Here is a 26,309-nt window from a genome sequence, read left to right on the forward strand (position 1 = left end):
GGTTTGAGGCTCGTCTCTGTGCTGTTTGGCATAATGGGCTCTATTCTCAATCACACATGCGTTAAGAGATTTTTTTACCGCTATATTACTGCATGTGATAAATTCTGCATTTTTTCCACATTCACTAAAAATGCAGGTCTGTGGAGTCGGTACAAAAATCTTCCAACTCCGACTCCGACTCCTCAGTTTCTGAAACCACGACTCCGACTCCGGGTACCCAAAATTGCTCAGACTCCGACTCCTCGACTCTGACTCCTTAGTCCAATACTTAACAGGGCTGTGGATTTTGTACAAAAATCATGCGACTCCGACTCCCGACTCAGACTCCTCAGTTTCTGAAACCACGACTCCAACTCCGACTCCGGGTTCCCAAAATTACTCCGACTCCTTGACTCCGACTCCACAGCCCTGTAAAAATGTTCCGCATGTTTCCCGCATGCGGGAACAATGCGTAAACATTTTTTGGGAAACATGCGTAATTACATAGTAAACATGCGGAAACCATGCGGAAAAAAAACTTGCATAATAAAACTTGTCCAAAAAAAAAAAGATTAAAGTCCAGCAAACACGGCACTCAAGGCTCCAGACTCCATTTAAGTCAATGGGAAGCAAAATATATCACCAAGTACTAGTAGGTGATAAACATTCGGTAGTTAAGTCAGAAATATGGCGCCTCTTTTTTTTTTGTGAATCTTGATTTTTTTTTGCGGAAACTACCGGCTTTTCGGACTTTTACCGCATTTTTTACCGCAATTTACCGCAAGTGCGTTTTCGCATGCGGAAAATCATTGAGAATAGAGCCCATTGTAAGTGGCATACTTTGTGGCATTTGCATAGTAATGGCTTTCTTCTGGCAACTTGACCCTGCAGCCCATTTTTCTTTAAGTGCCTCCTTATTGTGCAACTGCCACACCACATTTTTTTTCAAAGAGTCCTGTATTTCACCTAAGTTTGTGAGTTTTTCCTTGCATCCCAAACAATTTTTTTCTGGCAGTTGTGTCTGAAATTTTAGTTGGCTTACCTGACCGTGCTTTGGTTTCAACAGAACCCATAATTTTCCACTTCTTAAAGGGAAGGTTCAGGGAAACGTTTAAAAAAATAAAAATCCATATCCACTTACCTGGGGCTTCCTCCAGCCCGTGGCAGGCAGGAGGTGCCCTCGCCGCCGCTCCAGAGGCTTCCGGTCGTCTTCGGTGGCCGACCCGACCTAGCCAGGCCGGCTGCCAGGTCGGGCTCTTCTGCGCTCCAAGGACGGGCTCTTCTGCGTCCCACGCGGGCGCGCTGACGTCATCAAACGTCCTCCGGGCTGTACTGCGCAGTAAAGCCCGGAGGACGTCCGATGACGTCAGCGCGCCCGCGTGGGACGCAGAAGAGCCCGTCCTTGGAGCGCAGAAGAGCCCGACCTGGCAGCCGGCCTGGCTAGGTCGGGTCGGCCACCGAAGACGACCGGAAGCCTCTGGAGCGGCGGCGAGGGCACCTCCTGCCTGCCACGGGCTGGAGGAAGCCCCAGGTAAGTGGATATGGATTTTTATTTTTTTAAACGTTTCCCTGAACCTTCCCTTTAATTAGAGTTTGAACTGCTGATTGGCATTCTCAATTCCTTGGATATTTCACTAGATTTTCCTGCAGATACTTTGACATTTCTTTAGCTTTTCCCCAGGACTTAAAATTTACAAAACATCAGTGCAGCTCTGGATAAAAGATACAAGGGTCTGTCAAGAGTCCAAAAACTCATTGACCTTTTATACACACCCACTAATTACAACAAATAGATCACAGGTGGAGATGTTTTTTTCAATAGCCATTAAAACCTGTTTGTGTCACATAGTGTGCAATTTATTGGGCCCAAATCACCAGGGTGTGTAAACTTTTGATTAAGAAATCATAAATTCTGCCAGAATTTTGAACCGGTGGACCCATCGCTGAAAGGCGAGCTAACCACTACGTAACCGTGCTGCCTGTTTGTATGGTATATAAACTTATGACTACAACTGCATATACCCTTTAGCTCCTTTCCTAAAAACATAAGGGAGGGAGGAAGAGTAGCAAAGACCACTATTGACAACTTATTTTCCCCAGGAGTCCCAGGCTCGGGCATCTGGCCTGTAGCTTCAAGCCTCTCATACCTCACTATTATGAGTAGGTAAAGATTTGCATGTTGCTGTAGCCATTTTTTTTTAAAGTTTCAAGAACAGTAGTTTGAGCTGTAACTCTGCTGTCAGGATGGTCTTTTATGTCGCTAGAAGTTAACCACCCTGGCGTTCTATTAAGATTTTTTTTTTAAATCATGTAGCTAGCCTAGCGCTAGCTACATGATTCCCCCCTCCCTGCGGCATCCCTCCCACCCCATCGATCGCCGCTGGCGATTAAGCCCACCTGAAAATCCCGTTCTGAACGGGATTTCCTTTAGGGCTTCCCCGTCGCAATGGCGACGAGCGGAATGACGTCATCAACGTCATCAACGTCGTGACGTCACAGGGACGATCCACCCCTCAGCGCTGCCTGGCACTGATTGGCCAGGCTGCACACGGGTTCTCGGGGGAGGGGGGGGCTGTTACGCGGCGGGTAGCGGCACATCAGTGGCGGTCGGCGGCGATCGTCCCCAGCACGCAGCTAGCAAAGTGCTAGCTGCATGTTTGTTTGGTTTTTTTAAATTACGAAAATCGGCCCACCAGGGCCTGAGTGGTGCCCTGCGGCGGTTATGGACAAGCTGAGCTCGTCCATACCGCCAAGGAGATTAAGCTTGACACATTCAAAGGCATTCATTCTTTAGCTCTTAAAGAGACACTGAAGTGGAAAAAAAATATGATATCATGAATTTTTGTGTAGTAGGGGTTGTGTAGTAGGAGTAATTACTAGAACATTGGTAGCAAAAAAATATTCTCATATTTCTATTTTTAGTTATACAGCTTTTTTTTATAACATTGCATTATTCTCTAATACTTGCAGTTTACACATTAATCAGCATTCTAAAAGTTTTTGCAGAACAGGCAGTGAACTTTTGACCTGTCCTGAACTGTTTTCTGCAACAGAAAAACACAATACAGCTGAGATAACTAATCAGAAGTCAGAGCTCTCCATGACTTTCAAAGTTGCAGAGCTCAATGGCGATTTGCATAGATAACAACTGGAGTTTCTTAACTCTTCCTGTATTGGAAACAAATATTAGACTTATGTCTCTGCTCCTAATGCTTTATTTCTTAGCTGGACTACACAACCAATTCATTATATCATTTTTTTTTTTTTTGCTTCAGTGTCTATTTAATCAGTCTTTGGACACTTTATTAAAATGCACAATGGGCCCGATTAAATTCACTTTTTCACCTATCGTAAGTTTTCTCCTAAGTGATATTTTACATATTACCAATAAAATGCCCTTTAAGCCACCAGCAAGTAAGAAAATACTCGGAATAATGCTGACAGGACTTTTTCACCTACTTTTTGGTACTTTTTCAATTGCAGAATGCAGAGTGTTGAAAAGTTATTTTAAACAGAAGATAAATAATTTCTTCTTGTAGAAATCTTAGGAGAAAAAGTGAATTGGATCAGGCCCAATGTGTGTTAATTAGGGGCTTGTATTTTCATCCTCTAACTATATTCAGATGAAAAGATGCTTAAAAAACATGGTATGACTGATGAGGGTAAAAGTCTTTTTTTAGAAAAGCTAAAAGAGTGACAAGGGGCTAAAGAGGCTTGGGAGGGGGGACTTCACACTGTTTGTTTTTATAAAATATACATATAAAACTCGAAACTTGGTGTACCGTAAGCAACATGTAATTTCATCAAGTTTAAAAAAAAATTCCTATGAAACCTTGAAATCTATTTTGTTAAAAATGAAATGGCTTTTTCAAAAATATTTTTTTTTACCATATTCTTACTAATTGCCCTGATGTGTGTATTGTGTACATTTACTGGGGTTTTCCTATTAACCACAGAAGTTGCCACTATTGACTTCAATATAAAATGTCGGAACAGAACTCTGTATTGAGTAATTTCTAAAATCTGCATTCTTTCTATCTTACAAATTGCAATTGTTTCTATCCCACAAGCTCATCCCTAATTAATATATAATTTTGTTCATGCTGCTTTCTAGTAAAGCTATGTTATGCCTCTTTGTCTAAGTTTTTACTCTGCATTATAGCACTTTGGGGTGTAAGCCACTCTACAGTAGTAACCCTCAGAAAACATATTCTACAAGTAACATTTTAAAATGTTTTGTATAAGCAGTTTATGTTCCCATTGAGAGAGATAATTAGGAAAATATTGAAGTCAGACTATGCCATTATGTGTATTGGTTTGTCTTTTTAATTACAATTCTGGGAGCCTTATCCACCTGAGTAATATAATTATATACTTCAACTATCTGGTCACAAATCACAACCCTAATGAGTTGTCTACAGTAGCTGCCTTACAGTATCTTTGCAAAACAGCTATGTCAAAGATTGTTCAGATTGACATTTCTTATAACGAATATTTTATTATAGCCGTGGCAAGTGATGATGAACTGCGACGTGGGTAAAATTTTGAGTGCTTTGTTTATTCATATAGCTGATTTATGAACTGTTTGTCTGCAGTTGCCATTGGCTGATGTGTCCCAGGCAGATCAGCAGTAAACAGCGGACAATGCTGCCTTACAACTGCCTTTCATGTAATTTATTTGATGTTGCAGCGATATTAACAATATCATGGGGGGTGGAACATTGGGAGGGAGGGAAGCTGTAAACATGCGATATTCCCCCTCCTTCTGGAAGGTTGGGGAGAGGACCAGGCATGGGGAGATGGAGGGATCCCAATGACAACGAGCAACATCCGGATACTCAGGTGGAAGTGCAAGGGTTTCTATTTTGGGCCAGTGGGTGTGGCTGTTGGTGCCTGGATTGCATACCACTGTTCACCCTGCAGCCTATAGAAGAGCTAGTCTGCCATACAGGAAGTGATTGATAGCTGGTCTTCTAACCAGGTACAAGCAATTATCTTGGCATTGGCTAATTAAACAGCTTCTGCAAAAACAACTCTGCAACAGAGTGTCTAGACAGATCTAGGAAAGCATTTGTGCCCGACATGGGCCTTTCGTGCTTAAAGCGAACCCGAGGTGGGGTTCTGACAATGCAATCCACGTACAGAGGCTGGGTCTGCCTATACTGCCCAGCCTGTTTTGCTATTTCAACCCCCCCTAAGTTCCCCCTGCGCTCTGCAATCCCCCATAAATCACATCCGCGTTGTGCGGGCTGTGTTTATAACTGTACTGTCACTCTGCGTGCAGACTGACAGTACAGAGATAAACACAACCCGCTGTGACACGCTGTGTCTCGACAGCGCGGCTGTGATTTATGAGGGATAGGAGAGCACAGGGGGGCTTAGGGGGGATTGAAATAGCAACAGAGGCTGGGCAATATAAGCAGACCCAGCCTCTGTATGTGGATTTCATTGTCGGAACCCACCTTGGGTTCTCTTTAAAAAGATTTAGTGTTGCTATCATTTTTCTAAGTCTATTTCATTGTTGATTTTGGACTTGAGGGGAAAACCACTATTTTTTATTTAGGCGGCATTCTGAGTATTTGTTGTTTTTTTTTTTTTTTTTTATAAAACAGGCAACATAATACACCCTGCATTCTCTATTTACTTCAGGACAATCAAGAATTTTACAACAGAACACTTAAACTGCACATACCTATACAAAGGAAAATGAAAGAGAATGTGTTCTCCTTTATTCTGTTTCTGGACAAGGCTGTTTTATCATGCAGCTGCCAGTTGGCACAAAGAAGTGGCCTTTGGTCTGAAGAGTGAGCATAATTATGGTTTATCAAGCTGTTGCAGCCACAGTAATTTAAAAAAAGGTGCTGCTTGGGGCACTCCAAATCAGGAAACATAAACGTATGTACCAAAAGTTACTCACAGGAAGAAATAAACCATTCAACTTTCAAGTCTGCACCACTTGTTGATTTCCATACTAATGTCCTAAGCAAGCTCCATGTTTACAGAAGGAAAACTATGAACTTAAAAAGTTTAGCATGCTAAATTTCAAAAATGTTTGTTTAAAAATAGGAATTAATTTTTATTGATGTAACTTTTAAGTATTTTCTGCAGAGATTTACACAATACATTAAAGCACCCCTAAAGCGAGGGGGGGGGGGATTAATACTCACCTAAGACAAGGGAAGGCCCTCCCAGTCCTCTTTCCGAGACCTCTTTTTTTCCCAACCTTTCTGACATACTTCTGTCACTGAGTACTTCCCGAAGATTAGCAGATCCATACTGCGCATGTGTAAATCCGCGCTTGCTTATACACAGTACAGATGCGTTCGCCTTTTGAAGCACTCAGGGATGCAAGTGTTTCTGAAGCTTTTTGGGGATGGGGACACAAGTGTTTCTTATGGGACAGGGTGGGAACAAGGTGACAGCATGGGGAAGGCTTTATGGAATCCAGAATCCTCTTCTTTTTTTGGGGGTTGCTTTAAGCTATTCTGATAAATAACTATATCAATGGAGCTCACAGCTGAATGACCCCACTATAATGTAAGGATAAATTAGGGGGTAGACCTCTAACCTTACCTGTGCGTTTTTTCTGTGTGGAAGGAAACCTAGGCAAACCTAAAAACGTACAAACTCCACCCAGAGATCATTCTCCCCAGTAATTCAACTTGGGATCCCAGGTAAGACTGCTATAATCATAGCCACCATGCCTACCATAAGACATGATGCTTGTCTAATACAGAGAAAAATTATGGAGTGGGAGAGGTATAGCTTTGCCCTTTAATAACTGTTTTGGAGGCTATTTCACATCAAAGGTAGTAGGAAGACCCAGCATTCTTTGTTTACCTGTATTGAACAAGCTAGCTCTGTGCTGTTGCTGCATGGACAGCATACATCACTTTTATGTGAGTGTCGGAGACCTTGACCTGGACTCATAATGATTTGAATATTGCTTCCTTGACAAAGGCTTCCCTCGAGGCATTGAAATGGTGGAATTCTGAGTTTGTTCAATAAAGCTTAGAAATAAGGAGTGCTTATTGGATCGATGCTTCTCCACCATTTCAAAATCTACTGTTAAAGTATTTTATCTGCATTTCCTAGTTTGTCCATGTAAACACTATGATTTAAAAAAAAAATTTAGACTCTTTTCTTCGCTACTTTTGTTCTTTTAATTATCTATACTACACATAAAATTCATATCATACTTTTTTTTTTTTCACTTCAGTGTCACTTTAAGGTTAATACCCACCGATAGATACGGCCAGATGTATTGGCGATCTCAACAGATCAGGCCGAATGCGTGTGTCTTTGGAAACGAACGATCGTGTAAACGATCATTTACGCGATTGCAGCAAAACCCACACAAGTCAATGAACATCGGAACGGTTATCAACGACTAAATCGGACATGTCAGTTGTTCAAAAACACATGATCACCGCCATTTTTTGCTAAATAATGTTGTGCAATATCACTAAAGCGTTTGTCGCACAAAATCACTTGCAAAAATCGCTTAGTGGGTATAAGCCTTTAGGCTGACAGATCTAGAGCTTGTACCTTTTATTACAAATTTAGCAATAGCAGTTTCCCACATTTCTGTCTTCATGAGTTCACATTAAGTAGGAGGGTAGCAGGACATCTGAGGATGGTGGTGGGGGAAGCCCAGCAGTGCAGATAATACCAGAGTACAAGCCAGCTGGAGGGGGGTTCACTGACACACTGTGCTGCTGCTATTCTGGTAGGTAATGATTAAGCCAAGATCAATAATGCAAATATGTTACATTATTGATCAGGATCTCCCATCTCAAAGGATACCTGACATGAGGAATGTGGAAGGGGCTATTCTTGTTTATCACTTCTATTTTCCTGCCTTTAACCCTTTTAAAAGACAGATTTACCACATTAATCCACCACTACTTCCTCCCCCCGAATAATGTAAATATAACATACTTGAGAAAATAAAGATGTTCCATATGCCTTTTATTTGTTTGTCAAAATAGCTCCTCAATTACAGGATGCTCAAAGCTTGTGTTTGGGAGGGTCCTTATTCCTTTCCGGTAGATGTCTCATTCCTCCTACTATTGACTGTCTAATTTTTCGCTTTCACTGTTCCGAAGGTGGTTGTGTAAACACTTACATGTGCTAGATCTCCGTAGTTGGCAATGCAATGAATGAATGTCAAGTGATAATGGCTGCACAGTGGTGCTCTAGTGCTGTGATAATGGCTGTACAGTGTTGCTCTGGTGCAGTGATAATGGCTGCACAGTGTTGTTCTAGTGCAGTGATAATGGCTGCACAGTGTTGCTCTAGTGCAGTGATAATGGATGTACAGTGTACTCTAGTGCAGTGATATTGGCTGTACAGTGTTGCTCTATTTGCAGTGATAATGGCTGCATAGTGTTAATCTAGTGCAGTGATAATGGCTGCACAGTGTTGCTCTAGTGCAGAGATAATGGCTGCACAGTGTTGCTCTAGTGCAGTGATAATGGCTGCACAGTGTTGCTCTAGTGCAGTGATAATGGCTGCACAGTGTTGCTCTAGTGCAGTGATAATGGCTGCACAGTGTTGCTCTAGTGCAGTGATAATGGCTGCATAGTGTTAATGTAGTGCAGTGATAATGGCTGTATGGGATCGGTTGAAAAGAGCTCCCGAGCTGCCTGTATGAAAAGGGCGCCGCCATAGACATCAATGTTATTTCTGGAAATATGGGCTACAAGGTGTAGAAAAGGGCGCCCGAATTTTGATATAGGCTACAAGCGGGCTCCCCTTTGTAGCCCATATTTTTTCGGCTACAAGGTTTTCGGCTACAAGCGGGCTCCCCTTTGTAGCCCGTATTTTTTCCGGCTACAAGGTTTTCGGCTACAGTTAGGTGCCCCTTTGTAGCCCATATTATTGCCTTTTTTTCTAGCCTAAGTTTTTATATGGGCTACAAGTGCTGGAAGCCGAATTATTTCATTACCCCACTATCCATGGCGGCCTGGAGGGGGGATAGTAATTAACACATCCCGGAGTTTTTTTTCTAGCCAAAGTTTTTATATGGGCTACACCAAGCGTCTTTTTTGTAGCCGAAGTTTATATGGGCTACACCAGGCGCCTTTTTTTGTAGCCGAAGTTGGTATATATGGGCTCCACCAGGCGCCCTTTTTTACCGGCGCCCTTTTCATGTAGACCCCGGCTGTACAGTGTTGCTCTAGTGCAGTGATAATGGCTACACAGTGTTGCTCTAGTGCAGTGATAATGGATGTACAGTGTTGCTCTAGTGCAGTGATAATGGCTGCACAGTGTTGCTATAGTGCAGTGATAATGGCTGCACAGTGTACTCTAGTGCAGTGATATTGGCTGTACAGTGTTGCTCTAGTGCAGTGATAATGGCTGCATAGTGTTAATGTAGTGCAGTGATAATGGATGTACAGTGTTGCTCTGGTGCAGTGATAATTGCTGCACAGTGTTGCTCTAGTGCAGTGATAATGGATGTACAGTGTTGCTCTGGTGCAGTGATAATGGCTGCACAGTGTTGCTCTAGTGCAGTGATAATGGATGTACAGTGTTGCTCTGGTGCAGTGATAATGGCTGCACAGTGTTGCTCTAGTGCAGTGATAATGGACGTACAGTGTTGCTCTAGTGCAATGATAATGGATGCACAGTGTTGCTCTAGTGCAGTGATAATGGCTGCACAGTGTTGCTCTAGTGCAGTGATAATGGATGTACAGTGTTGCTCTAGTGCAGTGATAATGGCTGCACAGTGTTGCTATAGTGCAGTGATAATGGATGTACAGTGTACTCTAGTGCAGTGATAATGGACGTACAGTGTTGCTCTAGTGCAATGATAATGGATGTACAGTGTTGCTCTGGTGCAGTGATAATGGCTGCACAGTGTTGCTCTAGTGCAGTGATAATGGCTGCACAGTGTTGCTCTAGTGCTGTGATAATGAATGCACAGTGTTGCTCTGGTGCAGTGATAATGGCTACATAGTGTTGCTCTAGTGCAGTGATATTGGCTGCACAGTGTTGCTCTAGTGCAGTGATATTGGCTGCACAGTGTTGCTCTAGTGCAGTGATAATGGATGTACAGTGTTGCTCTAGTGCTGTGATAATGACTGCACAGTGTTGCTCTAGTGCTGTGATAATGGCTGCACAGTGGTGCTTTAGTGCAGTGATAATGGCTATAGAGTGTACTCTAGTGCTGTGATAATGGCTGTACAGTGTTGCTCTAGTTCAGTGATAATGGCTGCACAGTGGTGCTCTAGTGCTGTGATAATGGCTTTACAGTGTTGCTCTGGTGCAGTGATAATGGCTGCACAGTGTTGCTCTAGTTCAGTGATAATGGCTGCACAGTGGTGCTCTAGTGCTGTGATAATGGCTTTACAGTGTTGCTCTGGTGCAGTGATAATGGCTGCACAGTGTTGCTCTAGTGCATTGATAATGGCTGCACAGTGTTGCTCTAGTGCAGCGATAATGGTTGCACAGTGTTGCTCTAGTGCAGTGATGATGGCTGCACAGTGGTGCTCTAGTGCTGCGATAATGGCTTTACAGTGTTGCTCTGGTGCAGTGATAATGGCTGCACAGTGTTGCTCTAGTGCATTGATAATGGCTGCACAGTGGTGCTCTAGTGCTGTGATAATGGCTTTACAGTGTTGCTCTGGTGCAGTGATAATGGCTGCACAGTGTTGCTCTAGTGCATTGATAATGGCTGAACAGTGTTGCTCTAGTGCAGCGACAATGGCTGCACAGTGTTGCTCTAGTGCAGTGATAATGGCTGTACAGTGTTGCTCTGGTGCAGTGATAATGGCTGCACAGTGTTGCTCTAGTGCAGCGATAATAGCTGCACAGTGTTGCTCTCGTGCAGTGATAATGGCTGCACAGTGTTGCTCTAGTGCAGTGATAATGGTTGTTCAGATCACTTAGTGCACCTATGTGGAAGAGATATGAAGTGTGGAAGGACATAGTCAGGTTGATGATAGGTGTGACAAATCAGAAACCTGCATCTCTCAGTTCACATCCCATGCAGACGTGGATATATTTAGAAAGGCGTGCTGCTGCTGAACAGCTACATTGCATAGACAGCAGACCTCCTCTCACCAGGCCCTGGGGAAAAGCAACCCATAATGTCTGCTACCATATGGTGTGGCGTTAGTAGCAGTAATGTGTGTGCAATGTGTATAGTTTCCAATGATTCCCGTCTCTGAAGCATGAAAATAAGCTATACTCTTAACCTGCCTGGCGTTCTATTAAGATCGCCAGGCAGGCTGCGGGAGGGTTTTTTTTTAATAAAAAAAAAACTATTTCATGCAGCCAACTGAAAGTTGGCTGCATGAAAGCCCACTAGAGGGCGCTCCGGAGGCGATCTTCCGATCGCCTCCGGCGCCCAGAATAAACAAGGAAGGCCGCAATGAGCGGCCTTCCTTGTTTTGCTTATATCGTCGCCATAGCGACGAGCGGAGTGACCTCATCGACGTCAGCCGACGTCGTGACGTCAGCCGCCTCCGATCCAGCCCTTAGCGCTGGCCGGAACTTTTTGTTCCGGCTGCGCAGGGCTCAGGCGGCTAGGGGGGCCCTCTTTCGCCGCTGCTCGCGGCGAATCGCCGCAGAGCGGCGGCGATCAGGCAGCACACGCGGCTGGCAAAGTGCCGGCTGCGTGTGCTGCTTTTTATTTCAGCCAAATCGGCCCAGCAGGGCCTGAGCGGCAGCCTCCGGCGGTACTGGACGAGCTGTGCTCGTCCAGACCGCCCAGCAGGTTAAAGAACAAATCCAGGAAAATGTAAAATACACTCTTTACTTCATTTGTTTTTAATTGAGCTTGGCTAGGATCTTAAAATGTAATAAGTGTCTCTTATTGTGGTTTCTTCTCTATTCCACATTCCACAGTAAGATGCAGGTAGACCTAATATATTTCTGGGGGGGAAATACCTCTTATGTCTGGTCCAAATCACAGTTATGCCAATAGAGCAAAGCTTCAGTCTGGGAAGGTGCTCAATCTTCTTCAGCACTCCAGATCCCCTCAGCCCATAAATTCTTTTACACTCAACCTTCTTAAAGAGACACTGTAACATCAAAAATATCCCCTGGGGGGTACTCACCTCGGGTGGGGGAAGCCTCGGGATCCTAATGAGGCTTCCCACGCCGTCCTCTGTCCCACGGGGGTCTCGCTGCAGCCCTCCGAACAGCCGGCGACAGACCCAACTGTCAATTCAATATTTACCTTTCCCGGCTCCAGCGGGGGCACTGTGGCTGCTTTTGGCTCCGAAGTAGATGGCAATACCCAATCTCAGTCTGGTCCGCTCTACTGCGCAGGCACCGGAGACTTGCGCCTGCGCAGTAGAGCAGACCCGACGGCGATCGGGTATCTCCGCCTACTTCGGAGCTGACAGCCGTCAGAGCGCCTGCGCAGGAGCCGGGAAGGTAAATATTGACGTCACCGCTGTACGGAGGGCTGCAGCGAGACCCCTGAGGGACAGAGGATGGCGTGGGAAGCCTCATTAGGATCCTAAGGCTTCACCCACCCGAGGTGAGTACCCCCCAGGGGACGTTTTGACGTTACAGATTCTCTTTAACAAGAACTTATCCCATTCACAGAGATCAGGACACCCAGAGGTGAATATAAAGTGAATTCTCTTGATTCCATTCAGATACTATTCATACATTAATCAGGGTCAGATTGATAACATACGGCTTCAGTGTTTTTCAACTACTGTTGTTGGCGTTAAAGGGAACCCAAAGTCAGAGTGATATGGAGGCTGCCATATATATTTCCATTTAAACAATGCTGCCTGGCTATCCCCCTGATCCTGTGTCTCTTGTACTTTTTAGCCATAGACCCAGAACAAACATGCAGATCAGGTGCTCTGACTCAAGTCTGACTGGATTAGCCACACTGCTTGTTTCATGTTTGCAACTCAGACACTGCTGATGCGATCAGGCAACTGGAATTGTTCAAAAAAATGGCAGCCTCCATATTACTTTCACCTTGAGTTCACTTTAATGAACGTTTGCAATAATAATAGTTACTGATTTCAAGTTTACTTTCTACAGTGCTGCTGCCACCTGCATACCACACTTGCTCCCGCTCTGTGCATTGCCACCTAGTGGACTCAAGAAGCAGTGGTGCAATTTGTACATAAACCCTGGAAGATGCTGTCTTTCGTAGGTATCGGGGGCCTTGGGAAGTGTTTAAAGGGAGACTGAGCAGCATTTAGGATAACTTAATTTACTAAACTAAACTTAATTTACTATAAAGCATAATGATTTAAGAAAATGGAATACCGCAGTAGCCTTACAAGTTATTTTTTTAAGGATGCTGAGGGGTACATTTATGTTGCTGTTGGGAGGTACCGGTAACTCATTAGAGGCATAGTGGAAGTTCATGACTGATATTTATTGAACAATGATAGATAATGGAAATGCAAGAGACTAGGACTGATCAATAATGGTGCATGTAGAACAAGAGATAGAGGGTACTGGTAGTTCAGTTACGTTGGCACTGAGTCCTCTGTCATTAGGAAACAGATTGCAGGGTTGATATAATGCAGCAATTATGGAGGATGCAGTGGCCCGTATTAGAGAGAATGAGTGCTTTTCGGCCAACTCTGAATTGTGTATCATTTAGATTTGAGCCGTGGAAGCCTGGCTGTTGGCTAAGCCGCTCCTGTGTGCTAGGAGGGCATTTCAGTCTACCCTGCTGCCCCCTCCCTTCCATCCTGGCTCCAGCACCCTGTTGATATATTTACTATTCTGCCAGCACACTGTCAGATCATCAGCATTTGTTTCTTCTGCAATTGAGCTGGGGAGAAACTCAATGTTCTTATAAAACAGCATATAAGGATTTGCAAGGAATGTGCATAATATGGCATTTGTCATGTGAAGCTGTCACATCGACCTCTGCTCTACAGGATTATTTTTTTTTATTATGTTTTAATTTGTTTTGCTTGGTATTTGTTATCAGAGCTACTCACACTAAGCTTAATCTTCCTGCAATACATAGCCTTGTATTAAAGGGGAAAAAAGGCCAATAAAGCATGCACATGACTAAATACTGCGCAGAGCACATTTCACACTGGTTCCTCTGAAACGCTGTTTAAAGCCTCAAGTGTCACTCACAAAAGAAGGAATGATGCGTGGAGATAATGGAAACCTTTCTTTTCGGTGGCAAGGACATTTTCTCCAAGCATATTACAAAAAGCCTAATTTTCTCCTATTTTAAATACAATTCTATATGGTGTTGGTTTTTACGTATAATTCAAAGGCCTGTAAATGTGATTACTGTGTTTAAACTACAAAACAAGGTAATAGATTGGTGCTTATTACTCAGTCTGAACTCCTTACACAAATTAAGGTATTCCTACATGTTTTGCCCCAAGGTGGGGCTTTGTCAGGGGGGAATTAACGTGAAGCGCAAAAGAGACAAATGAGTAAAATAGCACATTCAAAACATTTACAAAATGTACATTCTCCTGACTAAGACCTGTGTGGTCTAGTCCAGCAAAAAGTTACATTTTATTTATTTTCTTCAATGGTCCTCTAAAAGGATACAAAGATTTGGGGGGTACCCACCTCGGTTTGCGTGCTGTGTGTTTAACAAAATGGCAAATGTAAGTAAGCCGTCATTAATCCGGTTCCCATATGTCTATTATGTATACAAATTACAGTACTGTGTTCCGCCACATCTCTAATTAGCCAGGGGAGGGGTGGAGCATCTCATAGATAAGCACCCCTTCTGGGGCCACCTGTAGTTTACACTTTTTTGCGGTCTTTAAAGTGACCCTGTATTGAGATGGATAAGGAGGCTAACATACAGTATGTTTCCTTTTTAAATAATGCCAGATCCATGGTTGGTCTACTGATCTTTCTGGCTCCAGTATTGTTTAACACACCTGAAACAAGAATGTGACTAGTAAATTCTTACTTAAAGGTAACCATTAACGGTACAATCTCCCTCCTGATTGATCACATTGCGTATCGTTAATGGTGCCAGTCGACAACTAATAATTGTTCTAGCAATCGTTTTGTCGATACAATTTTTGGGATTGATTTGATTAGTCTGATTGGATTACTCATCACTATCTCCTCCATTGTTGGGCCCGAACGATAATTTCTGATGGATCTGATTGGACGGCCAATCAGTCATGAGATTGTACTGTTAATGGGCACCTTAAATCAGAGCATGTGATCTGTATACTTGTTCTGGTACAGTGGCTAAAAGTATTATACCAGAGGATCAGTAGGATAGACATTGATATTGTTTAAAGGGAAATAAATATGGCCACCTCCATGTTAAAGATGTGGAAAGTCTGCATACTGTACCCAGGATTAGTTCACATGGTTGGATGTAAAGTGGTTGTACTTTGTGTTTACAAAGTGGCTACCCCCAGTTTCTGTCCCTCAGATGAAGTAGACGATGTTTCTAAAATGCAGGCGAGGTTGATAGACTGAGCTGATCAACAGGTTGTTATCTGCCTTGACCACTGCAAAATCCTTGGATTAAATCATTTTAGAACAGGTATGTCAAACTGGTCCTACGAGGGCCGAGATCCTCACACATTTTTGACACAGCTCAAATGAATTGATGTTCTGAATCAGGAAAGGTGTGGTCCATCAGGTAGAACACATTCCTCTCTTTCTCAGTCCATCCAAAACACTGGCCTGGACCTGGCCCTCCAGGTCTGGAGTTCAACACGTGTTTTAGAAGCACAGTTATGGACTAGTTATCAGGACTAGCAGTCAGAGAAGATGGTGCCTAAGAAAGAAGTGATGAAACAAATTTATAAACACTACACAACCACCAAATAACTGCTGTAGGATGTTTGACAGGTGCTTATCATATCAGGCGCTTATCATATCATGTACATACAGAATGCAGAACGCACGAAGGTCTAAAGGCCGGCACTACAACCAAAAGACCTTGATAATTAGGAGGACCTATAAGGTGCCCATACACTTATTGATTTTCCCATTTGATTCCTTGCAGATTCGATTCATCTGCTCTGCGAATTGATTCCTCAAAATGGCAGATTGATAAACGTTTGATAGATTTTGACCAAAAATCAAAAGTATAGATCGGACAGGATGAAGAATTTAAGTCGATCGGGGGTGGGACTAGACAATTGGTAGATCGATCGCCATAGCTTTGCACTGCATTGAACAGTGCAGCTCTGCAGCTCAACCGATTCTCAATGGATTCCCTGCTGGAATCTATTGGAAATTGATATGCAGTGTGTTGTAGGAATTGAGTCCTTCTTAATCGATTCTTTTCAGAAAGGAGTCGATCGTTATGGATTATTGGGTGAAAATCTATAAGTGTATGGCCAGCTTAAGAGTCATGTTCGCCCTTTGCACTGTTCTATCGGTATTGCTGGGAAAAATCACAGTTGTATGAGATCTTTTGGCCCTGATTATAAGGCTGAATAGAGGCTTTCACGCTCGTAACTACTGCTACTGAGGCACTTTGTATTAAACTGAGGAAGCAGACCAGCACCTGTGAAACACGTTGTCTTATGTGCATGAATAAATATTATACATACCTTTTGAGATTTGTCCTTGATGAAGGTAAGATCTAATTACTCCTATTTAACATATATTAGTTTTACATTACATATCCAGGGTGCCTCCAACAGTGTTTCTGATTATAACCCACCCCTAATAATATCTAATGCAGGTACAAATGTCAGAAAAAAAGTAATAAGGCTAAGAATAAATAAACTTATAAGATCTTTAACTATGCAAGTGGCAGACCACTGCTTTCAGCTATGTTATTTGGCTTTCAGATTTGGCTTTTATCTTCCCCTCCCCTATAAATTGGTCAAATATCTCTCCTGACAGCTTTAATTTAAAGAGTTTTAATTAAACCGCCTCTCATCCCTATGATCCTGACTCCGCAGTGGTGCCTTATTGCTGGCTCCTCATGAACCGCATGAATAGACATTTTTAATCATTTATCCTCGGTGAACTGCATTACTTGTACCTATCAGGAGTGAGATCAATAACAGTCACTTAGCATTAGGGTGGCTGCTTAGAGAAGTTCAGTCTGTAAATCTGTAAATGACAGACCTATCAGGCAAGCCTCTTAGTAGGACAGCACTGAACTCTTCCCCTCTGAAACCTGTCTTACCTTTCCCCACAGAAACCAATCAGTGAGCTGCTAATGTGATCCAGAAATGACTGTCACTATGCTTAAAGTAAACCTATCATGATAGAAAAATGTTAGCTGCTCTTCTTAAAGGAGAACTTAAATCTGTAAGAAAAAAACATTTTTTATAATTGAATGCTTTAGTTCAGGTATGCTTTTTTTTTTTTTTTTAATAATTGCAATGCATTGAATAGACATGTTGATATTATTATTATTATTATTTAGTATTTATATAGCGCCGACATCTTCCGCAGCGCTGTACAGTGTATATATATATATATATATATATATATATATATATATATATATATATATATTGTCACTAACTGTCCCTCAAAGGAGCTCACAATCTAATCCCTACTATTATCATATGTCTATGTATGTATGTATTGTGTAGTGTATGTTTCGTAGTCTAGGGCCAATTTAGGGGTGAGCCAATTAACTTATCTGTATGTTTTTGGGGATGTGGGAGGAAACCGGAGTACCCGGAGGAAACCCACGCAGACACTGGGAGAACATACAAACTCCTTGCAGATGGTGCCCTGGCTGGGATTCGAACCAGGGACCCAGCGATGCAAGGCGAGAGCGCTAACCACTACGCCACCGTGCTGCCCATGATACAGTGTGATACAGTATATTCTCATTAAAATGCATTTAGAAATAATTCTTAGCAAAATGTACCACCCAAAGAAAGCCTAACAAGGTATAGATCATTTTGTTGTGATAAGTAGTAATAAAGTTATTGGTGAATAAAAGGGAGGCGCGCTGACAGGTGAAAATCGATCTGGTCCGTTGGGGTAAAAACCCTTTGGGGGTGAAGAGGTTAAGTACAGTTGTCTGTATATACTTTTAAAATGCTATCAATCCTGTTTTCATTTAAATATTTGTAATAAACTGTACAGAACAGAAAGTAACATTGTTTCCCACGCAGTATACTTATGTTAATGGCAGAGAAAAATGTAATTGTAAATTTCGGGCTGCAAACCAATCCCCTAAAGGTGTCCACTAATGGTACAATTTCCTGAACGATCCAAATGATTGAAACAAGCATTCAGGCCCACCAACTGAGGGGAAAATGATAATCAGTCTTATCAGATGGAAATCATTTTTGGGAAATTCATTCAATGCAGCGTTAACAGTACTCGATCAGATCAATCATATGGTCGATCATTCAGGATTGTACCAATAATGGACAGCTTTAGCCTCATCAAATTGCAGAAACATTACAAGCCCACAATTCTCTTCAGTGCCCCTTGTGGAAGGAGTCAAGCAAAGCTCCAACGTCCTGTACTGTAAGCCAACACCTATTCAGTAAGGAGACCTTAGGGAAGACTCCCTAACACTGCTACTGCCTACAGTTGCGCGCCCTAGTGGCTGAATCTCTGGAGCTTTGAGTCAGCCAGGAGAAACGTAAAAAAGTAAAGCTGAATACTCGAGCTATAAGGCAGTAAGATGGATTCCCAGTGACGTCCCAGGATGGTGAGAGTTCCCATCTTCCTGCCGGCAGGTATACATGACGGCACACAAAGGGCAAGAACAAGAGTTCAAGTGATTGCGGTACTTTGCACGGGTGCTGTTGGGGATCTTAAAGATCACATCCGCCATGACAGTCATCAAAGTAATCGCGCACCTGATCCCACATCATGAGATCGCAGAAAACATCAATCGCCAGGTGTTGGAAAAATCATTTGAAAAATTGCCTAGTGGTTATGGGCCTTAGGTGTGCTTTCCCTAGGCCTGCACACACCTTATCTGCACAAAACACATCTGGCCACATTGCTTCTGGTAATGCATTTCAAATGCAGACTGCTTGTAGTAGCCCAGCAGTAATTTAGCAGTTAAAGGGAGTCTGAAGCGAAAATTAAAATACACAGATACTTACCTAAGGAGAGGGAAGGCTCTGGGTCCTTAAAGCCCCACCTAGACGGAGCGTTCCGGTGGCTCAATTAGCCGCCGGATCGACTCTTCCGCATCCCCGCGCGTCCCCGCACGTGCGTCGAATTCGATACCCGCTCGTCCCCGCCGGCGCCGCTTATTTTCCGCTCGATTCCCTGCCATTGTCCACTCGTGGGGAACGAGCAGGGAAATGGCGGCGGCGAGATCGGACCTGTCGGATCTTATCAATCGACCTGCTCTCTTTAAAGCCCCATCTAGACGGAGCGATCCGGCGGCTCGATTAGCCGCCGGATCGACTCTTCCGCATCCCCGCGCGTCGGATTCGATACCTGCTCGTCCCCGTCGGCGCCGCTTATCTTCCGCTCAATTCCCTGCCATTGTCCGCTCGTGGGGAACGAGCAGGGAATCGGCGGCGGCGAGATCGGACCTGTCGGATCTTATCGGCTCGATTGATAAGGCACATCGGAGCGTGTAGACCTATCTTTAGTTCAGGCTCCCCTGTTAGCAGCCTACGACTGATCGGTCGTAGAGTGCTCCCTTCCGCTTCCCCTGGGCTTCGGATGTTATCAGAAGCACTCGGGCCGCTCTGTATTGCGCACACGCGAGCGCCCTCTCTCACGCACTCGTGCATGCGCAGTACAGAGCCGCCGGTCTTTGAAAGCCCGAGTGCTTTTGAAGACTGCCGAAGTCTCCCGCAGCGGGAGATTCAAACAGGGCAGCCTGCAGGGGAACAAAGCGACCGGTAGGAGACCGGGAAGATTCTATAGGACCCAGAGCCTTCCCTCTCCTTAGGCAAGGATTATTATTATTATTTTTTTTATTTATTTATATAGCGCCAACATATTCCACAGCGCTTTACAAAGCACAATAAGATGACAAGGGGAACATAGATATACTAACAAATTGTAAAACAGAGTTCCAAGCAGCACAAATATTGTGACAAAAACAGTAAACATTAGGAGGAGGACCCTGTTTTTTCGTTTGAATTCTGCTTCAGAGTGACTTTAACTGCGTAACGACTGCTGCACACCGATTGGCGTGAGCAGCACGGCAGCCCCAGGACCATTCCACTCCCATTTGGCATGAATGGCTCTAGGCGGAGATTGCATGGGATTGCGTGCGCCGATGCGCGCATCCCCGCTTGCTCCATCATCAGTCTCCCAGCGACAATCGCCACTAGGGACTGTTAGACAACGAAACCGGCATCTAATAACACTGTACAGTGCTGCAGTCTGCAGCGTATCGCTGTACTGGGGACAGCCATGTGACACAGCTGTCCCCCTGGCAGGCTCAGGGGTGATCCGCTGTCATATGGCTGAAGCCTATGACAGCCGATCACAGTGATTGGCTGGCGGGGGGAGGGAGGGACTTGTACAAAAAAAAAGACATTTTATTTAAAAAATAAAGACACATATATTTCTAAAAAAAATAAACATCCCGGGAGCGATCATAGCCCACCAACAGAGAGCTCTGTTGGTGGGCAAAAAAAAAATGGGGGGGGGGGAATGCAATCACTTGTGTGCTGAGTTGTGCGGCCCTGCAGCGAGCACTTAAAGCTGCAGCGGCCTATTTTGTTAAAAATGGCCTGGTCACAGGGGGTTCAAGACAGCGGTCCTCAAAAGGTTAAAACAAGGATTTATATCCAGCTCTTTTTTTCCTGTTGATAGTGTTCAATCTGTAATAATGTGGCAAACATTTTGAGATTTTTTTTCTTAAAAAACAAAAAAACTTGCGTAATGAAGCAGCCAGCATTTGTCACATGATTCTTTTCAAACCCCCTTCTCATGCTCCAGCGGGCTTGGGAGCAGCTGGCCTTAGCTCTGAAAAGGGTGTTACTGGTACCATGGAACCCGGTGATTTTCATGTTGTAGCCGCACATTCTAAGTTTTATACAGTATACAGAACTTAGGAGCTATTTAGCAGAAGAGGATACAAGCAGCTATAATGATGTAGCTAATAGAGCAGCCAAGTGTACAAGATGAATGCCTTAGCTGTAAATTATTGCTATTCAGCAAGTAGTCGGTGTCCCCAGAGTCAGTTTAAATGCAAAGATTTCACGTTTGACTGGAGTGAACATTAAGCTTGCTGTTTTTCCCGCTTATATGCATGTTTTGCCTATTTAGATTAACATTGCGATTCACATTTTTATATTAACACAACAAATATACATATTTTCTTATACAAAATCAAGTTTTGCAAACACATTGTAGTTTAGTAAGTACGTTTCTTATGTAAATTTTGTTTTTACCCACGCTAAAAAGAACTAAAATGTAAATAACGTAATGAAAAAAATGCTTACTTTTTACAATAATTATAATTGATTTAGTCGGTGTTTGCCCATTGTAATATCATCCCTCTTCCTGGTTTACATTCTGACATTTATCACATGGTGACATCTTTACTGCTGGCAGGTGATCTCTGTGGAAGGTGTTGCTGTTTTTTTGGCAGTTGGAAAAAGCTATTATTTCTCACAATGCAACAAGGCTCCCACATTGTGATGCCAATACCAAGGTGCTGACATCGCACTGTGGGAGGGGTTTCACCACAATATCAGCCATACAGAGCCCTATGATAATCCGTTTAAGAAAAGGTAAAGATTTCTCATGGAAGGGGGTACCGACTACTAATTAGGATGACGTTCAATCCTTGGTTACAGTTCCTCTTTAATAAATGTGTTGTAAATTGAACCTGTTTGCAGGTTGACTCTCTATATGCCAAATAATGATAGCTAATCAGTTATAGAGACTAGTAGCTGATTGACTAATGTAAGTAACCCCTATTTTACTCTATGTAATAACCAATCGGCTACTTATAACCTATTTGCTACCTACTGTCCCACAGACTGGGCACACTTTACCCACTATTCGCATTGGCGGCTATGAGATACCTGCTGCAACGGGTGCCCAATCAACCTGATCTGACCCTATAAACCCCCTTCTCCACCTCTCAAATGATAATGGTGTCTGTGCCAGTTAATTGATTAAATTGGTTTGAGCTACATACACACATCAGAGTTTGATTTTGATTATTTTGGCTAAAGATCTAGTGGGAGTACATGTTTTCTTTTAAATTGGAGGCCTTCCCAGCAATTTGGCAGGTTTTCCAGAATAAAGGAGAAACCAGGAGCCCCTTATGGTGTAGTATTTTAAAACAAACAGTACAAATAAAAACAATAAAGATGGTATTCACAAACCCAGGTTGCGGAATGTCAGCTATGGTAAAAAGCTTTGGGTGTGGTACGCCCAACCACCCTGCCGAGCTGTATATAACCTAATGGGTTTGGTTGCTCTCCATAAAAGGTGTAGTTAGCATCAACAAGGAGTTTAAAAAACCCAAATGGCCTAAACTGTTGACTACCTCGGTAGAAGGTCATGATACAAATTGGAAGGAAAGGAAGCACTCAAAAAATATGAAACCGTTTAAAAGGTAAGAAGAAATTACCTCAAGATGAAACATACAATGAAAAGTATGCATCACTACAACTTTCTACAGTCCATGTACGCATAGAATCGTCACGGAGGGTTTTTACTCTTTAGGATTCAGACTGAGGCTGTTCTTGTTTGACTGTGGCCCAGAACTGATGTTTGTATACAGTGTGCCTCTGAGGAAGTGGCTTTTGGCCGTGAAACACGTGTCAAGCTGTCTTTTTATGTGAATTGGAACTCTGAATCCGTATCCATACGTATTGTCCACAAATTGAAGACATTGTGAACAAAGAATAAATAGAGAACATTGGTTCTTATAAAACCCCAATATTTGTTATGTTGTTGAAATTGTTTGCTATTGCGGGGTGGAACAATACTACCCACTTTTTATTGTGTTATTTAGTGCTTTCACTACAACTGTGAACGTTGTCTTATACCTCACAGCATGCCTCGCCAACGGATTTCACCACACTACAATATAAGTGCATCACGTTACCAATGCAAACTTATTATATGACGCAACTCACCAGTGTGAATTTAGCCTTATGTTGCCTATACACAGTACAATAAAAATGTTTGATTTTTTCCAAAACGATCAAATTAAAGGATATGTCCAAGGTAATTAAAAAATAAAGATCCACTTACCTTGGGCTCCCTCCAGCCCTTGGCAGCCATCCTGTGCTCTAGCCGCAGCTCCGGTGTCTCCCGGTCTCCTCCGCTGCAGATAACGACCTTGCCAGGTCGACTTCCGGTTCAGCTTCTTCTGCGCTCCACTGTGCGGCTCACGTGGTCGCGCTGACATCATCCAGACTATACTGCGCAGGTGCAGTAGTTCTTTGCCTGTGAATTACAGTCCTGATGACGTCAGCGCGACCACGTGAGAGGCACGGTAGAGCGCAGAAGAAGCCGAACCGGAAGCTGACCTGACAAGGTCGGCATCTGCAGCGAGGTCACAGGATGGTTGCTGTGGGCTGGAGTAAAGGCTAGTACACACTAGCAATTTTGATTGACCAATGATTGCTCAATTTTACCACCTCCATGTAGTATGACCATTTACCTATATAATCTGCATAGAATTGAAAATCTGTTTGGCCCTCATACTACATGGAGGTGGTAAAATTGAGCAATCATTGGTCAATCAAAATTGCTAGTGTGTACTAGCCTTAAGCCACAGGTGATTGGATTTGTATTCTTTAATTACCTTGAACATATCCTTTAACCACTTAAGGACCAGGCTCTTTTTCCCTGATCTGTGCTGTGTGGGCTCTCCAGCCCGCAGCACAGATCAGGTTTGCTGCAGGGCGACCAGACTTCCCCCCTTTTTTCCCCACTAGGGGAATGTCCTGCTGGGGGGGTCTGATCACCGCCGCTCTGTGTGGCCGAGACAGGGGGGCTCCTCAAAGCCCCCCTCCGCAGCGATTTTCCGCCTCCCTCTCTTTCCCTCCCTCTCCCTCTGGCTATGGGCGGCACAGGACGGAGATCCATCCTGCACCGCCTCTAATAGGCTTTAGCCTATAAGATGCCGGCGATCCCCGGCCAATCAGAGGCCAGGGATCGCCGATCTCCTTTACGGCGCTGCTGCGCAGCAGCGCCGTATGATGTAAATACAGGGGATTTCTTCCCCGCGTGTTTACATTTAGCCTGCGAGCCGCGATCGGAGGCTCGCAGGCTGTTCACGGAGACACCCTCCGTGAACTGACATGGAACGTTTCCATGGAAACACCACTTGGACCTGCCGACGCCTATCGGCCTCAGATGGTCGTTAAGTGGTTAAAGTTGAAAATATATAATTTTTTTTCGATCAGGAAAAACAAACGATTATCCAGTTTTTTTCAATAAAAATCTGATTGGGCGTGGTGGAAAAATCTTTTTATTCGATCTAACGGAATAATCAAACTAAATGATCTAATCGAAAAAAAATGGTACCATGTATGGGCACCTATAGTTTTTGAGCAGCTGAAATCTTTCCAAAGGTTAAAACTCAAAAAGAGACTTTCTTCAGTCTTCAAAACATATGAGTAGGAAGTCCCAATTCTCAATTGAAGGTTTTGCTTTATCATGAGGAACCCATAAATGTATTACATATAGTAACACTGTTACAACCAAAAGCTGTTTATGTATATTTCCACTTACTAAATACACTTACGAAATTGTGTAGACAATATTCTGTTATTGACTTAATATCAACATTTTTGCTTGTTCAGGTAAAAAAGAAATCAATTATTGTCCTAAATGATTATGCAGACAACGACCTTGGCTGTTGGATTGTGTAAGGTTGACTTTGAAACTTTTCCACTGTAAATTGCAAGCACACTGCTATGCGATTTTTGCCAAATTTAACATTAGTGCTTTTGTGTGTGTTCTAAATTTGCAGTTGTGTTTTCGATTGGATAGGATAGGGAAATAGTATTAAAACAAGGAGATCACAAGAATATTGCATATCCTGTGTTTTGTATGCATTTTTTTATTTTTGCTTTCCTGTTAACTGCATTAATAGACAATGTGCACCGCAATTGCCATTATACTGGCGGCATACCTGAAATTGGCAAATCGCATGTGTCCAAAAAATCGGATCAAAGCACATGCAGTGAAAAAAAGCCATTCTAGGCCATACACAATTAAAGAGAACCCGAGGTGGGTTCCAATAATGCTATCAGCATACAGAGGCTGGGTCTGCTTAAACTGCCCAGACTCTGTTGCTATCTCGATCCCCCCTAAGTTCCCCCTGCGCTCTGCTATGCCCCCAAAAATCATCAGCCGAGCTAGCGACACACAGCGTGTCGCAGCCGGCTGTTTACATCTGCAGCTGTCAGTATCTGCGCTCCTCCGACTTCTCCATAGCTCCGGGCCCTGCCCGCGTCCCTTCCCTCCAATCAGCGGGGAGGGAAGGGATGCAGGCGGGGAGCGGTGATATGGAGGTGGCGGGGGAGCGCCAAGACTGACAGCTGTAGTTGTCAACAGCCGGCTGCGACACGCTACAGTATGTGTCGCTAGATCAGCTGATGATTTATGGGGGCATAGCAGAGCGCAGGGGGAACTTAGGGGGGATCGAGATAGCAACAGAGGCTGGGCAGTTTAAGCAGACCCAGCCTCTGTATGCTGATAGCATTATTAGAACCCACCTCGGGTAACTTGATAAAAATATTTGATTGTATAGCAAAAACAAATTGATTTTTTTTTCAAAGAAGAAAAAAAGCTTTAATTTTCCAGATTTTTTCCCTATAACTATCTGTCGGTCATAGTAGAAAATTCAGGTTTTTTTTGTTTAGGTTTTTTTTTTTTTTAGAAAAAAAATGAATAGTTATGGTCAATTATCTCACTAGTAACATTAAGGCCTCGTTCACATCAAATGCGGTGCTGTACGTTTTTTCCCACTGCGGATGTGTGCGTTTTTTTAGTGCAGGGCAAAAACAATGCATTGCTATGCGCCTCGTTCACATCTATGCGTTTCCAACGTACACGTTTTTGAAACGCATAGATGCATGCATATGTGTGCGGAACGCGAACAAACGCATAGCAATGAAAGTCAATGGAAACGCAGATGGCCGCATGACCATGCGTTTTTTTATGCGTATTTGGCGATGCGTTTGGGGATGGACAACGTGACTCAACTGAGAAATGTCCAGGTGTCCAAAAACGCATACTAAATAAAGACGCACACAAACGCATTTAAAAACGCATACAAACGCGGGTCCATGCGTTTTCTGATGCGTTTCCCAAGCACACCAAACGCAGAATATATGAACGAGGCCTAAAGACTGAAAATGTAAAGAAAAATCTGAAACCTGTTTCAAAAGCATCTTCCTTTGTTTGTTTGTTTTTTTTTGAAGAATACATCATAACAACCTTCTATGGTAACGAATGTAAATATAATTTATCATTTTTTATGTAGTTTTAAG

At 43.3% G+C, this 26,309-nt stretch overlaps 1 protein-coding gene across 8 annotated transcripts in view; it reads left to right on the top strand.

The window, feature by feature from the left end:
- The window catches only part of CADM1 (cell adhesion molecule 1), a 539,770-nt gene that overhangs the window by 498,851 nt on the left and 14,610 nt on the right, over positions 1-26,309 (top strand). For 3 of the 8 annotated variants that reach the window (XM_068240925.1, XM_068240929.1, XM_068240930.1), the window contains one exon: positions 26,241-26,273. The exons of 4 other annotated variants lie outside the window; for them this stretch is intronic. In XM_068240925.1, the coding sequence (XP_068097026.1) occupies positions 26,241-26,273 (33 nt within the window). The remainder of the gene's footprint in view (positions 1-26,240; positions 26,274-26,309) is intronic. One more of the 8 variants, XM_068240926.1, reaches the window with a different exon arrangement.

This window comes from Hyperolius riggenbachi, chromosome 6, assembly GCF_040937935.1.
Source record: "Hyperolius riggenbachi isolate aHypRig1 chromosome 6, aHypRig1.pri, whole genome shotgun sequence".
NCBI classification, from domain to species: domain Eukaryota; kingdom Metazoa; phylum Chordata; class Amphibia; order Anura; family Hyperoliidae; genus Hyperolius; species Hyperolius riggenbachi.